Below are 17907 nucleotides of genomic sequence, written 5' to 3' on the forward strand. Positions count from 1 at the left end.
GTCAAAGAAGTTGATTAACTTAGTGGAGATAGAATTTAAATTGAAGTTTCTGATTTGAGATTTTACACTCTTGCAGACATGGTTAAAGTGTGTACGATATTAAGAAAAGTCTAGCTGCTTTTTTTTTGCTCTGGAAACAATGAGATTTATATGTACGGAGTTATCCAAATGCTTTCTTGTAAAGCTAGCCATTTCTACCTCTTCTAGAATTAAAGCAGAGGTGTGTAACCACTGTTGCTGGAAAACTTGATTAAATCTATCTACTTGAAATTAAAGCATTTATGGTTCTTCAGATTCATATTCTCATTTTTAAATGAAAATGTTGAGGTCCAAGAAGAAAATATATTCACCCACGTAAACTAACCTGGTTTTATAGAGATCATTTTAACTCTGCCCTCCTTTAACTATGGAGGCTATATCATGGGTGAGCTGTCATTAAGGCATGAACTATGACTTCTTATTTTAATTTGATTTCTTATAATGGGATGACTTTATATCAGTTAATCCACCTTCACTTAATTAATTGCTATTGTGACACATTCCATGGATTTTCATATCATTGGTCAAGGGTCTGGATGCATTTATGAAACAAGTAAAGGCATTAAGATTGATCCTTGATTCTTAGCTCTTTAAAAGTACGAAAAATAATGCACATGCTCATAGAAAAAGTCCTACGATCAAGACTCTTCTCATCATTGATCTATTGTTTGATGAATAGAGAAGGAGAAATTTAGTAAGAGAAATAAGAGCATGGTGAGCTCATCAATATACACTATAATTCTTGCCAAATTTTATCCAGTTGTCCTCAGAAGAAACGAAAGGTTTTGTTTCATTTTTAAGATTCTAAGTGTATCACCCATTACCTGCTAATTTTTGATGCAATGTGCTGTCTCACAAAGATAAATTCAGCTTGATTATGACATTCTCTCAGAATATAAAGGAGTTGTAATATTTTGCTATTCTGAATACGTACATCTAGACAAGATGCAGTGTGGCATGTCCAAGTTTATATTGGTGATAAAGATTGGAATATTTCCACATTATAGCAAGAATGACAACAGTGGAATCTATCTATAAGTTATTTGGCAACTCAAATAATTTACCATCATTCTATAATATCACTACACAATAATCTGCGAGATAGTTAGGGATGTATAGTATAGTTTTTCTTCTGTTTTGGAGGGTAGAAAATGAGGAATGAGACTTTGAGCCAGTTACTGAAGAATCTTTGAATCCTGTCTTCCTAGTTTAATGTATTTTTCTTTTCTACTCCTCTCAATCTCTCTAAATGATTTCCTTAGTTGGTTAATATTTGAAGTTAATATCTCAGACCATCCCTTGTCTTTCCGAAGAATCAAAGTAAATGGACAGAATTTTACCATAAGATTTTGAACTCTTTAATAAAAGTGAAATATATATATTTCTGAATTACACAAACTAGGAGTACTCTTATAAGAGGTAGCCTGAGTCTAATGGGTCCTAGATTCTCCTGTATTTAAGTCTTAATAAGTTTTTGCCTTCATTTCAGTTTCCTTGAAAATTAAAAAATATACCTTCTCTCATCTAAGGACTCTTGCTGTGGAGCTACTTTCATTCCAAAGGAATGTTGCCTATTGTGACAAATGAAACTAAAGTCAGGCAACTTCTCCATAGGTTTTTAAATCTGTTTTCTATTTGTTCTATAATCTTCAGGTAAAAATAGTTGGAAAACCCAGAAGGCTGGAAAAATGGATTTACGGAATGGATATTATTTCCCAAATTGGCTTTTTGAGGTTGTCTTCCTACACCAGAGGTAGCAAAGGCCAGATTACAGCAGTGCCTAAAACCAGCCTGTTCCAACAGGCTTCATCTTCCTTTGTACACATTTAAAAAGAATGGGTCCTCACGCAAGCATTTCAAATCCAGAGACAAATTTGAAAAAAATTGCTACAACATGTTGACTGATTCCTTGCCAAGGCAGCCACTGAGAACTTTTACTTGGTAGACTCTTACACAGAGAAAATTAAGAGGGGGTTGAGGAGGAAGAACAAGTAATTTTGTTACCAAAAAAAAAAAAAAAAGAAACTTTACAATCCCTAAATTCCTCTCCCTCTTATATTTTCCCCTTCTGCTTTTAACCCCTCTCTTTCCTTTGCTCTTATCTTCTTCCTCTCCTGCCTTTTCCTTTTTCTCTCTTCTAATTATTGTTGGTGATATTCTCTGTTGCTCTAATGTATTCATTTTTACTTTTAGTATCAATACAATGATATGTTCTGGAGAAATACCTTTCCAAGGATTATATTTAGATATAGAGATTCAAACCAGCAGAAAGGTTAAGAATGTTTTTAAAATATGCTTGTCAGTGGTGAAAAGAAAGCTGTTTGTAGCCAGCAGGTGAGCTGGAGAGTACTACAGGGTGTGGTAGAGATAGTAATAAATTAACTGGCAAGCCAAAAACTATTTTAAAAAATCAGCTATTTCATAGCATAGAAGCATGACAGCTATGAAAAAAGGAGTGCCCCAGGGAATTCTTTTAGAGTTTGATTTTTTAAAATATGTTTGACATGAAAAATGTTTTAGTACAAATAAAGCAACTGGTATTAAACTTACAGGGAGGAGGGGTTGTGGTTTAGAGTTAGTATGAATAATGCATGATATTTAAAGAAAGAATAGCTCTAAAATGTTCCGGGAGGCAGTCCATGCTGATGGTTGGAATGGTGATTTTTTCCCCCTATTTTTGAAGCATCATTAATTCAGCATAGCTTTGTGATTTTTTTAACCTGATAAGATATTGACCAAAGAAATACTATTTTACTTAGTTTAGGATATTCTTTCATCAGATAATTTAGTTTAAATATCAAGAAGATCAGTAGAATTATTTAAGCATAAAGCGACAGTCATTTACTATAAAAAATAATTTGGCCTAGTTATCTTTTTTAAAAAGCTCATGTAACACTGCAAAACAAAATCAACCTCATGGAAGGGGAAAAACAAGATCAGATATTTTGAACATTACTCCATAGGAGATCAGCACAATATAGTTTAGTGAATGCATTGTAGCAGCGCTCCATATGCAATCAGAAGCCAATTGTTACTGGACTGTGTACAAGCACACACTGTGCTCAATGGTCTGATGAGGTATTATGGATATGATGCAAAGAGACTGTGTAGATTAGAAGCTAACAATTTGTTAAAAGTGAAAGCAACTTAACATTTACATTGGTCCAGCTGAGTAGCACTTCATGTGGCAAGCAGGATGAGTTCCAAGGAACCAGGGGCATCAGGAAGGCTCCAGGTATTAGTGTCCATGCAGAAAGAAGAGGTTTTGTTGCTTTCCAGTTGACTACCTTTATTACTGTGATTCTTTCTATATTGTCTCTTCATTATTGCATTCAGCTTTCAGTGTGGAAAAGTTCATGCAAAACCATATGATTATTATAAATGTCAAAAATGTGTGGAGGAACAGCCTATTAAAATATAGCCTAGAGATAGTACATAACACTGACTTTAAATAAGTAGCTGAAGCCAAAGTGATACTCCATTAAATCACTGATATTGTGTAATTTATCCATAAGTATTAATTTTGCTTTCAGTTACCACTATCACAGTACATTCCTCATCATTTTCTCTTGGTTCTCCTGGTCACTGCACACAGCCTGTGTTCTTAGGTCACAGACAGTACTTCATTCCTATTTAGGAGTGGTGTGGAGTCAGAAACACATTAAGATGTAGCATTGATCTCTGCTGAACCATGCTCAATCTCTACCAGAGTTTTAATGAAGATGTTCCATGTAAAATGCATGGTTATTTAATGAAATCATCATCAAAGAATAAGTGATAAGTGCGTAGTGTGCATGATTCTGTACTAGGATCCACCAGAAGTTAATCCAGAAAAATAAGGTTTCCTCTCTCTTTGGGATACCAGGCATTTCAAAGAATGTTGGCAGATAAGATTAGCTTCTCTCTCACCCTATCAAATTGAAAAGGATGTTTTAAAATTTTTTTTTCCTATTTTTTATAAAATAAAGTTTAGGGTTATAGACGGTCAATAGCTCATACTCTTTCTTGGACTCGAATGCTCTGCCTTGTGTACCAAGCCAAACTTTTTGTTGTTCTAATATAAAAGCCTTTTCAGTGAACTGAGTGTCAGCCTGGCTTTAAGATTTTTTTTTTTACTTAAAAAAAAATGATGTATTACAAGATTTGTAATGGAGTGAACATGCTTGAATTGCACATTTAATTTTTTAACATCACATTCATGTTTTGCCAGTTTGCCTACCAGCTATCTGTTAACAAAAAGTTCCAAGGCAGCACTGCAAGTCTGTGCCCAACTAAGCCTTTTGTTTCTGCAGATGTTTGGGCTTAGAGCAGTGTTGTAAAGCTCAGGCAATCCAAGGACCATGTTTGTACTTGTCTGCTGCTATTCCCTGTGCATTGTCTAAACCTGTATGCATTGTTCTTTCCGACAGGTGATAACTACCCCGTACAGTTCATTCCATCAACAATGGCAGCTGCTGCTGCTTCTGGGCTCAGCCCTTTACAGCTCCAGGTAAGTGCCAGAAGAAAAAAATGTGGGACATGAGCCAGAACTTTAGTGGAAAACTGCTAACCAGCTGTATGCTAAATAATGGCCTGAATGTTAAATAATTTTTTAAGCATAGCCTAGAAGGATTAACACCTTATGTACTTACCATACTGCAAATAGAAGAGAAAACTGCCAGTTTCAATATTTTTTAAAGGAAAAATGATGTAATGACTTATGACTATATCTTCTCTATCAGATGAATTCATGGTTTTACAAGGCTTTTTTTTTTTTTTATGGTTAGTTGTTACTGACTATATTAGCTTTTTCCTTATCAATTTTCCATCCATGTCTTCATTTATGTCCAGATTAGCTTTTACACATAAGCATCAAAACAGAAAACAATTTTGGATGTTTTCCTTCTTGCAGCTCATAGAATAGGGGGTTGTTATTACCAAATTACTTTAGCTATTTAGTAAAATCTAAACACATTGCACCTGAAAATGTGCAGCCTCATCCTGATCCTCTTCCTCATGCCAGGTCAAAAGTGTGGGCATGGTGTCTGACCAAGCGCTCTTTACTTAAAAGCTAAACTTGGGGAGAAAGTGTTTAGGGAGTTGAATAAAAAATCGTTTGTACCTTATCTCCTTCACAGTAGAATGAAGGGTTTACATTAGGACTAGGTGCTCTTTATACTCTTTTAGCACGCCACTTTAATGGGAAATTGACTTTAAAAATGAGTATTTATTTTAACAAAAAGGTAGTATCATTGAAATAATGGTTAAACCTTTAGAATTTGAATATTTTGAAAATATATAATAACTTTGAATTTCAACAGCGAAAAGATAGTATTTTATTCTTATAATTTACTGTGATTATTTTTGAGTTTTCTTAAATAATCTAAGGAATAGCATCTGGCTAGGCATTTTTATTTCTTCTTTGTTATTCCCTATATGACATGAACATAAAAAATGTACAAATATTTTATCGTCAAAAAAAACCATTTTGCGCATTTTTAGTTGGGTCTGCAAATAAAAAATTTTCAGTACTTTGAGAACTGTTTATCATAAGCCTCATTCAGAAAGCCTTAAAGATATTACTTGTTATGGACTATGTAGCAGAACTACAAATTTTGACTAACAGAAGCAGCAGTGCTATTTCTCTTCCAAACCTTCAGCTTCCCCACTACTAACACTGAAGCTTACTGAAGTTGGTAAAATCTAGAAAGAAACCTCACTCATAAGAAATCTAATTTATTTCTCCTTTTCTGACAGCTATGCTATACAGTATCCTTGAATCAGAGGCAGAAATAAGAACCAGTACCGTTGTTTGATCTTATAACCAAGTTTTTATGAAAGAGCATCCGGGTCTTAAACCTTCTACTTTCTATTCATTGATGTGGTCAACACCCTGGGTTTAGAAGTATGTGTTCTATTTCATGAGTTCTGACAGTATGTTTTGTCTTTTTTTTTTTTTTTTTTCTGAATATGCTACTAAACAGAAGGGTCATGTCTCCCACCCACAAATTAACCCAAGGCTAAAGGGCCTAAGTGACCGTTTTGGCAGGAGTTTGGACACCTTTGAACATGGTGGTGGCCACTCTTACAACCACAAACAGATTGAGGTATGAATACTTCCATGGGTGCTTCATTGGGTGGGGGACTGGATTGTTCAGTCATATTCTAGGCTTTTTTTAAAAAGTGGCAAACACTCAACCTAAACACTATAATGTAACCTTTCCTTTTTTCTCACTCCTAAGGAGGCTCAGTTTTGCTCCTTTTCTTTCAGAAAGAAAGGCAAACCTCAAATTGATGTCCCTGAATTAGATTATTGCTATATATTTAGGCAAATTCTTTACATTACGAATGTCTTCAAAACAATCTTTATTTCTCTTACTCTTCTACTTTTTAATGTATAGTACTGTACTGTGTTTAAAAAAAACACTTAAACATTTTTTTTTAATCTCATTTGACCATAGAACCACTCTGTAAAGTTGATAGAATATAATTCTGCTTGTACAGACAAAATGACAGAAGTTTAGAGAGGTCAAGTTATTTAACCAAGGTTTATATTCATGGAGTCGGAGTTATTACCCAGGATTCCTAACTCTACCTAACTCAGGTTTCCTAGTTTAGTTTTCTCAGGCTGAAGTAGGGATAGGTGCTTGGGCCAGAAATTGCCTTTTGCCCCATAAACTTCTATAGTTATTCTTTTCATATTTGACTTTCAGCAAAGCTCTTTGTTATTTTCGTGGGATAGTCTTACTACTTGGCAGAAGGTGGCTTATGTGGCTCTTTTGAAAAACCAAGTACTTTTCTTCTATAGGGACCCAATCCTTCTCTCTACAATTTCATGCTTAATTCCTCCCCTGTCTCACTGGTGTCCCCCTCTGGGACTATCAGATACTGGAAAGTTGCCAAGAAAATGGAGACAGGTTACCTCAGACTGAAGCACACAATTAACTTTTTAAAATTTCATATTCTAAACTAGGATGGGAAATTCGATTTAAAAAAAAAAAGAAAATCATTACATCTAGCAAAGTTGTATATTCAGCTCTTATTGGCTCTGTTAGTCTATACATATCAAAAACTATGTACTCAGTAAAGGGTCCTTTTCACATCTCTGCGCCTTTTGAATCTGCATTTTTGGAAAATAATAAAGCTCACTTGTAAGAAGAAAGAAGACAAAATCAAAGTCCACCTTGGAAGTTGCCTAAGGAGGAGTTCCAGAATTCATTGCCCACCTCCCTTTTCCCTTTTCCCTTTGATATAAAAGGTACACAGGGGGTTTCCACCCAGGCAGGACCAGGCATATACTGTCAGAATATCTGTTGTCTTCTATACAGCCAGAAGGGATTTCTTTTCTAAGGCTTTCTTTCGAATGTAGAAAAGGTGCCATGTTTCTAGACACTCTGAAAGTCTGCCATGTTGGGGATTGACTGCTTAACAGATAGATACCTGGACATTAGCAGCAGGCCTTCCTATGTGATGATGGTTAGCAAGCTGACGTGCTCAAGACAGAGAGTTTGTGAAACTTTTAAGTGCTTGATAGAATGTGAAAGCAGGTGGCCTTGGCATGAATGCAAGACTTCCTCTACTCTTTGACTTTTATTTTCTCTTGAGGTGTTGATTTCCAGCCCATAAACCTTCCCTTATCCAGTTTTCTACCTGGTCTTTTCTTTTACTAGTTTTTCACTTAGGTTGACTTCTTTCCTCAAAAACATCTCTGGTTCCTGATGCTGTCAAATCTGGCTTCTGTTGGATTTCTCAAAACCATAACATCATATACATGAGTGCCAAATCTGGGTATTGCTATAGCAATGCTGATCTAGAAGCACAACATAATGCCAAATGTCTGTCACTTTTATTAGGCTAAATAATAGAAAACCCATTAAAGCAGGAGCCCTCATAGCTTTGTAGTTTAAGTTTGAGCTGATTTGAGAGTTTCCTGGGTTTTTTATTTTTCCTGCTTCTATTTTTTGCAACTTTTCACTGCATGTCAGGGAAGCTTTGTTCTGTTTGCTTGTATGATATACTGGTTAGAAAAGATTGACCTTGTTTGAAAAGGCATGTTTCCCAAAGTTTTCTGGTATAACATGTTTATGGGAATGTTTTTGAACAGCGTAGTAGATACTCATATCTAAGCTGCTATAGACATTAACATTTTAAATCTTGAGCAAGAGCAGAGAGAATATTTAATAATATCTTGCTTTATTGATTTTAAACTCTACGTTCTTTTCTAGCTAAGATTTTCTCTGCTCCTTTGACAAGCTAAAATGTCACAGCTCTGTCAACAATCATGATCATGATAAACTGTTGATACTAAGGAAGCATTACAATTATGTTAACTGGTTTTATTTCTAAACAGAAATTCTCAGGAAGAAAAGTCCACAATGCATGCATACCATCACCATGCCACCATGCCACCATGCCACCACCTCCACACACACCCTCAGCATTGCTCAGAACTGGTCCTATCTGACATTACAATAAATTTGTCATTCAAAAGTCGTCACTTCTAACGTCAATAAGCCTGGGTAAATCTTAACAGCGTTTATAGTTATTCAAAGCCTGAAATATTGTTATCAAGTAGAGAAAAGGTATTTAAAGTGAAAAAATACCCTCTTTACATTAGTGTATGCCAGTTCTTTCTTTAAGATAAGGAAGATGCAGGAAAGTTTTTTTCTTTTTTTTTTTCTGCTTTTTTTTTTGTTTGTTTTCTGTGCTAATCTGAGGCATGGTTCTCTCTGCCTCAGGGGCACAATATTAGAAGAGAGCAGGCCAAAGAATGCTATTTTTAGTTGAACAGTTCAGCAGATGGAGTCATGAATACTTATATATCTGAAGGTTGAGGGGCTTAAACCATTAATTTTGATAATGTATTTAACCCTGGGAACAATCAGAAACTGTAACTCTAAGGTTACAGTGCTTTTGACCTTTAGAGAACAGAGAGCACTTGCTACAGTAAACAGTATATTATATTGCTACTTATTCCAATTCTCTACCCATATAAATTTCAGGATCAGTTGCCATTTGCTTTCCTCAGCTATGTTAACATTGGCCCTTCAAGGAAGTTGTAAGGAGAAGAGGAGGAACCAGTATAATGAGGTGGTCATGTAAATATGGCTTTTAAATAGCTAAGATGTTAGGTTGTTTCTGAAGAAATATTTTCCTAGAAACCAAACTCTGAATGACTTCTTTTAAAAGGAAAAAGTGGTTTCAGTGTATTGATTCATCTTACATGGTAACTTTCAATATGATAGATCCTTAAAATGATTTCGTTTCGTTTTGTCTTTAACTGGGAGTAATGTGGCCTCAGAGTTGTAGCTTAAATTAAACACAATCTGGTACCGTGTCATGCCAAGTGATACACCTGTCTCATGCCTTCTTATTAAATGATGCATGCTTCTCTTTAACAAATACAGCAGTTAAATATCACACAGCTTAAGAATTTCTAATTAAAATATCTCCACATGTCAGCATATTGGTAATGTATTATTTTAATCCATTTATTTTGTTTATGAAACAGTGACATATGTTTAGATTGTGAAATATATGAGCCTTAAAAATCACTTTATTGAAGAAAATTAATTCCTACAATACTGTCTTGGTAATGTGTTCACTCACCCAGTCAGTCACTGGCAGCGCTGCCAGTCTTAATGTTGGGTAGACATACTTACCAGTTTTATCTCATAACGGCCTTGGAAAGAAGCAGTAACAGATCTTTTTCTTAGCTCCAAATGATAAGGCTTTTCTTTCTTTACTTTTTTTTCTTACTCATTAATTCAAACCTGTCCCCCCAAAACACTTTTGTTGCTTCTTTTTTTTTTTTTTAAATACAGTGAAGGATGAGACTGAGTCTGTATGTATAAGGGATCCTGAAAGACCAATCAAAATTAAAAACAAGCTAGTTACCTTTTCGAAGTTAGACATAGTAATTTGTTTGTCAGCAGGGAGATGTTTGGGTCAGCTCTGAGATAAAGTGACTGTCAGCAGTTATTCCTACAGGACAAGTAATTTCACTCAATGTATTACTGACAGATTGCTCACTTCTCTGAATCACTGGAGAAAACAAACTTAATATTGTTACAGGCAGAGTTTCTGTCTTCATTAGCCCCAGAGAATGATTTTTATTGAGCATTCAAAGCCTACCAAGCTTTGGTTGGAACATATTTTAACAGACGAGTTCTTATAATGATAATAGTAGTCTAAATGAAAGGAATTAAATATGAAAATTAAAGAAAATTAATATAAATGCATTTGCACTTTTATGTGATGGACATTATGTACAGTTTGGGGGAAACCTGAGGAAAGGAGTATAATTGGAGCCTTAAAACACCAGGAAACCCCACCAACCATAAGTTATTCTTAAATGAAACTATTAAAGTCTTGCCAAGTTTGCAAAGATGAAGGAGAACAATTGAAGTTTTTGCAAAAGCGAGTACAAACACATATTTTATTTAAATGATATTGTCAGTTTTCATGCTACAAATGGAAAGTGAAGAAGTGCCCATCAACACTGAGAATACTCTATCTCTATTTCAGTTACAGCCTGAATCTTTATGGTATTGTATTTAGATATTTTTCTCTGGCTCATACCCTGTCTTCTTGTTTGCAATTGTAAACATGCCTCAGTTCTGTGGAGGAATGAGAGGGTGACTTAGCTATGCTGGGTGGGCTTGATAGGTTGTGATTTCGAATAGAGAGTTGAATAAGGAGTTGATTAGAATGACCTATTACTGGCTACCCAATGGAGAAAAAGGAATGCACTGATTCGAAGCTTGTTTTGAGGATGCCAACTATGGGGTTGTACTTTGAGGAGAAATGCTTGTTTTTCTCTTAATCAGCCTTCCCTCACCCCCTTTGACTTTTAAGAGTGTGATGGAACTTGGGAGGACTGTTATAGCTTGGATTGGATGAGCTGGGAACTAATGGAGTAAACTCCACTTTGGAATCCATATCTCGGATTAAAGTTTCTACTATTACTTACTTGCTATGTTGTCCTATATTAGACTCAGATTCCCTTATTTTTACAGTCTGTTCATTGTCAAAAAGGGATATTTATTCTCAGGGCTTTTGTAAATAGTGAATGGGATTATGAGGCATATGTTAGATTTCCACACACACAAAAATCATCAGAATAGGACAACACTTTTCAATATCCTATTAAATAGTCAATTCTACTCTAGCTTTGCTGCCTAAAATGCTTCTGACAGGTAACTAATCCTCTAGAATGTAAGTCACTGAATTCAGGGACTTTTGTCTCTTTCATTTACTGTTGAATCCCTAATTTTGCCTGGTACAGTAGTTGGTAAAATGAATGAATTAATGAATTTATTATTGGGGGGCCATCTGGGACCCAAACTCTTTGAAAACCTTTTTTTTTGGTGGGGGGGGGGAGTATGTTCAGTCAAGTGCTCTCTCTTTAGGAGGCATTATTTCATGTAAACGACTTTTCATTTCTAGGTAGTCTTCTTAAGAAAAATGGCAGGTACCAGGAGAGTCCTGATGGAGGTTAAAGAAATATAGGCAGATCAGAGAAGGCTACAAAACGTGAAGACATTCCCTAGTGTTTGGAAATAGGATTGTCATTGTATTCAGTGAAACAGAGTAAGTTTATAGCTATCCACAAAATTAAAACATTGAATAAACTGGATATTCTTTTAGAAATTGGATTTTCAGTTGGTAATATCTAAAAGGTGATAGAGTACAGCTCTTCTTATACAGCTCTGTTAATTACTGTATTTAAGTTATTCGATTGATGGAATGTTCAGCTATACTCACAGAGGTGGTTCAGTAGGAGCACAGGACCTTGGAATTACCAAATCAGTGCAGTCCTCTATCTTTCCTAATGTAAGATTTCCACCAACATTCATTTAGCTCCAGCCTCACAAATTAATACACTCAACAGGGAGCTCCCAGTGTGTGAATACTTATATTTAAATGGACTGTATGTAAAATGCAATATTTTCTAAAATAGTGACTGGTATTTTTATTCTAATTTTTACCAGACTGGAGTTTTGAGGTATTATTTGGTTGGTGCCATGTATCATATGTCTGTATGTGTATGTGTTATAATGAGCTACCTTAAAAATCAGAGAGATGTTGTGATTAAGGATATATTGGAAGGTTAGAAAGAAAAATACTAGAAAGCAAAACATTCTAATATTTTAGAAAATGCTTCACTCCAGTTTCCAGCCGTAGAATAAGTCAAGATATGCAACCTTTAGGAAATTTAAATCAGAAAAGATATGATGAAGTTTTTTGACATGTCAAGTAACAAAACAGAACAGGGCAAAAACATTTTTTAAGCACTTTATTGAGGTATGATTGACCTACAAAAAGCTGCACATATTTAATATATATGGCTGAATGAGTTTGGAGATAACCGAACCATGCCACAATCTATGTTATAGTCATCGCCTCCAAAAGTTTCTTCCTATTATTATTATTATTTTTTTATTATTATTATTGTTTTGTTGTTATTGTTATTTTGTGTGATAAGAACATTTAAGATAAGTTTTACCCTCAGTAAGTCTTTAAGTGTACAATATAATATTGTTAACCATAGGATCTGTGCTATTCATTTGATCTTTAGGACTTATTCATTTTCCATAAGTGAAACTTTGTATTCTTTGACCAATACCTCCTGTTTCCCTTCCTCCAGTCCCTGGCAAGCACCATTCATTCTCCTCTCTGCTTCTCTGAGTTTGACTATTTTAAATCCCTCATATAAATGTTATCACACAGTATTTGTCCTTATGTATCTGGCTTATTTCACTTAGCATAATGTCTTCCACATTCATCCATATTGTCGCAAATGGCAGGATTTTCTCCTTTTTTTTTTTTTTAAAGTTGAAGAAGATTCTGTTTTATGTACATACCACATTTTTTTATATCCACTCATCCATCAATGGACATTTAGGTAGCGTCTATGCTTTAGCTATTGTAAATAATGCTGCAGTGAACATAGGAGGAAAAATACCTCTTTGAGATCTTGATTTCAGTTATTTTGGATACATACCCAAAAGTTTCAGGTCTTACATTTAAGTCTTTAATGCATTTCAAGTTCATTTTGTGGTTTAAGATAAAGGTCCAATGTTATTATTTTGAATGTAGGTAGTTTTCCCAACACCTTTTATTGAAGAAATTGTCCTTTCCTCATTGGGTATGCTTATTACCTTTGTCAAATATCATTGGACTGTATATGTGTGGGTTTATTTCTGGGCCTCTATTGTTTCATTGGTCTGTCTGTCTGTTTTATGGCAGTGTTGTACTGTTTTTATTACTGTAGCTTTATAATATATTTGAAATCAGGAAGTGTGATGCTTCCAGCTCTGTTCTTTTTGTTCAAGATTGCTTTGACTATCCAGGGCCTTTGTGGTTGCAAATGAATTTTAGGATTATTTTCCTATTTCTGTAAAAAATTCCATTGGAATTTTGATAAGGATTGCATTACATCTGTAGATCACTTTGGGTAATATGGACATTTAAACAATATTCATTTTTTCAAACTGAAGTTATTTTTAATGATATTATGATTAAAAAGGATTGAGAAGTGCAGTTGGATGGATCCCCCTTATAGACATGCCCCAGCGAAGGGACAAAACTTCTGACCAGTAGAACTAGCAAATGGTTATTACTATTCTGCCAATCTTCTTCTCTGTTTATTTGTAGAAAAGTTTATGTGCTGTACGTATGCATGTTTGCTCAAATCCATCTGAATTGTAAAGTCAGGAAAAATTTTTAATGTTTTAAGCTCTCTGTACTGATTTGAAATCATCTTGCTTTGCTTTGACTGTTTTAGATTATTAGGATTATGATAATAACTAGATTCTCTTACATATCTTTCAAACCTAAATGGCCCTAATAATTGATTCTTTTCTCAATTAAATGTAAATAACAAATACTAAACATATACCAGTACTTTGTACTGGTTGCTGTGTGGATAAAAAAAATCATTGTATATTCCCTTTTTTCATTCCTCCCTTATAACTGAGGACATCAGTAGAGTCATCCTGAGTCAAAATGAGAGAAATTAATTTAACATTCTTCTTTTCCAGTTTTATAAACACCAGTTCCTTGATATTTATAATCATTTAATGTGGATTTAACTAAGTATTTGTATTTCCTATTAATAGATTAAAATGTGGAGGCAAAGTAGAGTCAAATAAATTTCACAAGGCCCCCACTCTCTTGGTCATATGGTAAAGCAAAGACTTAAATGAGAATTTTTAATTTCCAGTAAATTGCATTGAGTTCATTTGTTGCTTTGTATTTCTCTTATAGCACCAGCTAAAATACCTGTAACCAACCTTTGATATCATGATATATATATTAATCTAGAGCATCATTTTAGTTACTTTATCAGAGATTTCTCTAATGTTATTGATCTTGAGCAGAATGAACTAAAACAAAAATAGATAAATAGATAAATTTTTTTAAAAAATTGATACATGCGTTGAATATCTCCAACTCTACAAAGTGAAAACATAACAGTGCTCATTTGAAACCAGTTTGAAATAGAGTTGCTTTTAACCTGGAAAATCTATTTTGGGGATGTTTATAAAGTTTTCAGCCTAATTTACTTATTTCTTTAAATTAAAGAAAGAATGAAGTATTACATTCTTTCTTTTTAAAATCTTGTTACTTGAAATTATACTTGTTGGCTTTGAATATGATCATTACAATGACATACCACTCTTTGTATGTTAGAGTTGTATCAAAATTCTTTTTCTAAGGGAGCTTATAAATGATTGTGCTCAGGAAATTTGAAAAAGTTTGTATGTAAATCCAAACATAACAAACTTAATCATTCAATTATTCAACAAATATTTATTTAGGACCTATTACGTGCCGGGTACTATTCTAGACCAGTGGCCTTTAACTGGAGGCAATAAGTTAACAATGTCTGGAAATATTTTTGATGGTTATGACTTGAGGTGCAGGTGGAGATACTACTGACATCTAATGGATGTAGAAGCCAGGGATGCTGCTGAATACCTTATAACACACAGGAAGCCCCCACCCCTGCAAAGAAGGATTATTCAGTCTAAAATATCAGTAGTGCTGAAGTCGAGAAAACCTGTTTTAGATACTGAGGAAAAAACTTTGAATAAAACAAAGTCCTTGTCCTCATAGAGTTTACATTCTCGTGAGGGAAAAAGAAAATAGGGAGAGAGATAACCAAGACTTGAGATTGCAAATCTAACTAATTTTAACAGAAATATTCCACATAACTACCTGTTTACCTGAACCTGGGTGGGCAGAATTTTTAAAAATTGATATCTATTTGGTTGTTTATTCTCAGTTCTTTATTTCATTTTGATCTTCAAAACTAAGACTTTTATTCTAGCCAGTCACTTCTGGCTTGAATAGTCACAGTTTTCCTCAGACTCATTTTTTCAATTGTATTAAACATATCATATACTCTGGCTTTCAGTAAAGGAATATTATTTCTGACTATTATAGTATATAAGTCTATCTTTTAGAATGAAGTAAATATGAAATTTGGTGGGGACCTGGGAGCTGTTCATTAGTTTTTATAGGATGCTGTTTATTGAGATCCCGTAGGATGAGTGGAATCATTCTTGGGAGAGCATCTGTATTTGCAGTGTGAATTGGATATTACAAAGGAAGCCTGAATTTCTTTTTAAAAACAAAACAAAACAGATATAAGAATAGTATGAATTATATATATATATAGACACACACACACATATATACATACACATACATAAGTATGATACATATTGTATAGTCTTTTGCAGTTTAAGCAATTTATATTTAGGCTTTATAATAAATGTGCTTTAATATTATGTCCATATTTTAGAAGAAAGTGAGGCCCAAATGGGTTAAGTGACTTGGACCAGATTACTCATCTGTTAAAAAAATAGGACTATAATAGATGCTTTAAGTGTATTTTAAAATTTACTACTTGACTAGATTCTTTGCTTTGAACTCTGCTGACTGGTATGTAGGAAGCACAGTCATTTAGAAGCTTTCTTGCATAACTTATTTTCTCTTCATTATAATATGCAAGTAAATTTGAAGTAAGTTAATTAAGTTATAAAGGGACACATTTCAAAGTCCACATGACATTCTAAGGATTCCACAGTTCATGTATTTTCCAAATTTTCAGTTAACTGTCTAGAAGAAACTTTAAGCCTAATAGAATTTAACAAGAGTAAGAAGACCTATCACGAAATCTGTCTTATTCTATAGCTTGCTTTTGAGGAAAATGCTTAGACTGTTTTTGCCAAATGCCAGAGCTCTATTCTTTTGAGAGTTTCTGGGGCTGTCTTATAATTTCAAAGTTTTGATGAGTCTCCTGGAGTAGCTAGGGAGCGTGTCCTTGCCCATCCCTAGCCTGCGCTGCCCTCTGAGCGTGTTCAGCAGGTTGCATGCCAGCAGATGAAGCAGATGTTTGACCATACTGGAATGGAGCGTCTGCTGCATCAGGAGCTGGGGATCCCTCTTGACATCTGGACATTGCTGGGTCGGGCTGCCTGCCTCAGGCTAGGAGACTGCGGGAGCTGTGGGGGCAGAGAGCATAGAGTCTTTGCTGCTCTTTAAGTGATTAGTGCACTGAAGCAGCAATAATGTTGAATTATCGCTTGGCTGCTTTCTTCTCAGGAATCTTGGGACAATAGGAGAGTCAGGAAGGAGCATTTACAGTAAAGTCATGTTCAGAGAGACAAGACTAATTGTAGAGTATTAGAGAGCTTTATTTTAAATGATTTAATTTACAAATAGCTCTGGACAGTACATGAAACTTTTAGAACCATAAACCCAGTAGCTTAAAGAGACTTTTTAAATTTAAAATGGCTAGTACAGAACCATTATTTCAGCAATTTTTCAGCTTTAGAGTTTGGTCAAGTTGTGCTACAGAAGATATAGCAATCGCAAAGAAGAGAAAATACACTAATTCTTGTAACTGCTGGATGACAATTCTCTAACTTGAAGAGAAGGAAGACTTTAGGTAAGAGATTGACTGAATCTGTGCACTGGCTTTTGCAGTCTCACTTTATCACACTGAAAACGTCTGCATTTGCTGCCCAGAGCTGAAAACATCTGTTACACCAATTTCCTTTATGATATGTGTTATTTAAGCACAATGGATGTGAAAATGGGTAGTTTAAAATGTATTTGCGATAAACAGTTGTCATGTTATGTTGCTTTTTCTCTTATAATTTTTCATTAGTGAGACCTCTGTGCTCAAAGAAGTCTTCTTATAAACAGATTATGGCCATTTGTGTTCACAGTAATATATTGGAGAGGAACGCCATGATGCTCTCACTTAACCTCTTATATTCTAAGGGGGTTATATTTAATTAACACTGGTGAGAGGCTGACCTGAGAGGCTGTGGAAAGTGATCGAGCTGCATTTTTCAAGCTCCGCTCTAGTCAGCTGGGACAGAATTTTTTTCAAAAAAATTAGAAAGTACTATTTTCTGAAATTTCCTCTAACTAAGCTGTATTTCAACGGACCATTTAATGCTCAAATGGACAAAGGTATTACTTCAATCATTGAATTGTATCAAACTCCTTCTCAGAGGCCCAGTTTAAAAACTCTATAGGAAAAGTGGTTTAACATCACATTCTCAATGGATTATCACTCAATCTGCTTAAGAAGAAAAAAAGCACATAAATTTACAAAAAAAAAAAAAAAGAAAGAAGGAGAAACACCCACTGTCACTAAATGAAGCGGAGTTAGTGCTCCAACCAGTCCTCCCTACACAGGAATTGCCCTCCAGCATTTGGAGCTCCTTAGGCCACATAGAAAAAGATAACTCTTCTCTGCAGCACTGCTGTTGTTCCCCTGCTCAGAACATCTTCCGCAGGTCCCAGGAAGGGTTTGCTCCGAGGCCCAAGGGGCAGCCCCTGAATAATGCTTAGTTGAAGCAT

General features: G+C 34.8%; 1 protein-coding gene across 4 annotated transcripts in view; it reads left to right on the forward strand.

Moving 5' to 3' along the window:
* SOX6 (SRY-box 6) overlaps positions 1-17907 on the forward strand; it is a 358392-nt gene that overhangs the window by 244603 nt on the left and 95882 nt on the right. For 3 of the 4 annotated variants that reach the window (XM_023522157.1, XM_023522158.1, XM_023522159.1), the window contains exons 8-9: positions 4449-4528; positions 6003-6125. In XM_023522157.1, the coding sequence (XP_023377925.1) occupies positions 4449-4528; positions 6003-6125 (203 nt within the window). The remainder of the gene's footprint in view (positions 1-4448; positions 4529-6002; positions 6126-17907) is intronic. The other variant, XM_023522160.1, reaches the window with a different exon arrangement.

Source organism: Pteropus vampyrus, unplaced genomic scaffold (genome assembly GCF_000151845.1).
Source record: "Pteropus vampyrus isolate Shadow unplaced genomic scaffold, Pvam_2.0 Scaffold334, whole genome shotgun sequence".
Taxonomy (NCBI): Eukaryota; Metazoa; Chordata; class Mammalia; order Chiroptera; family Pteropodidae; genus Pteropus; species Pteropus vampyrus.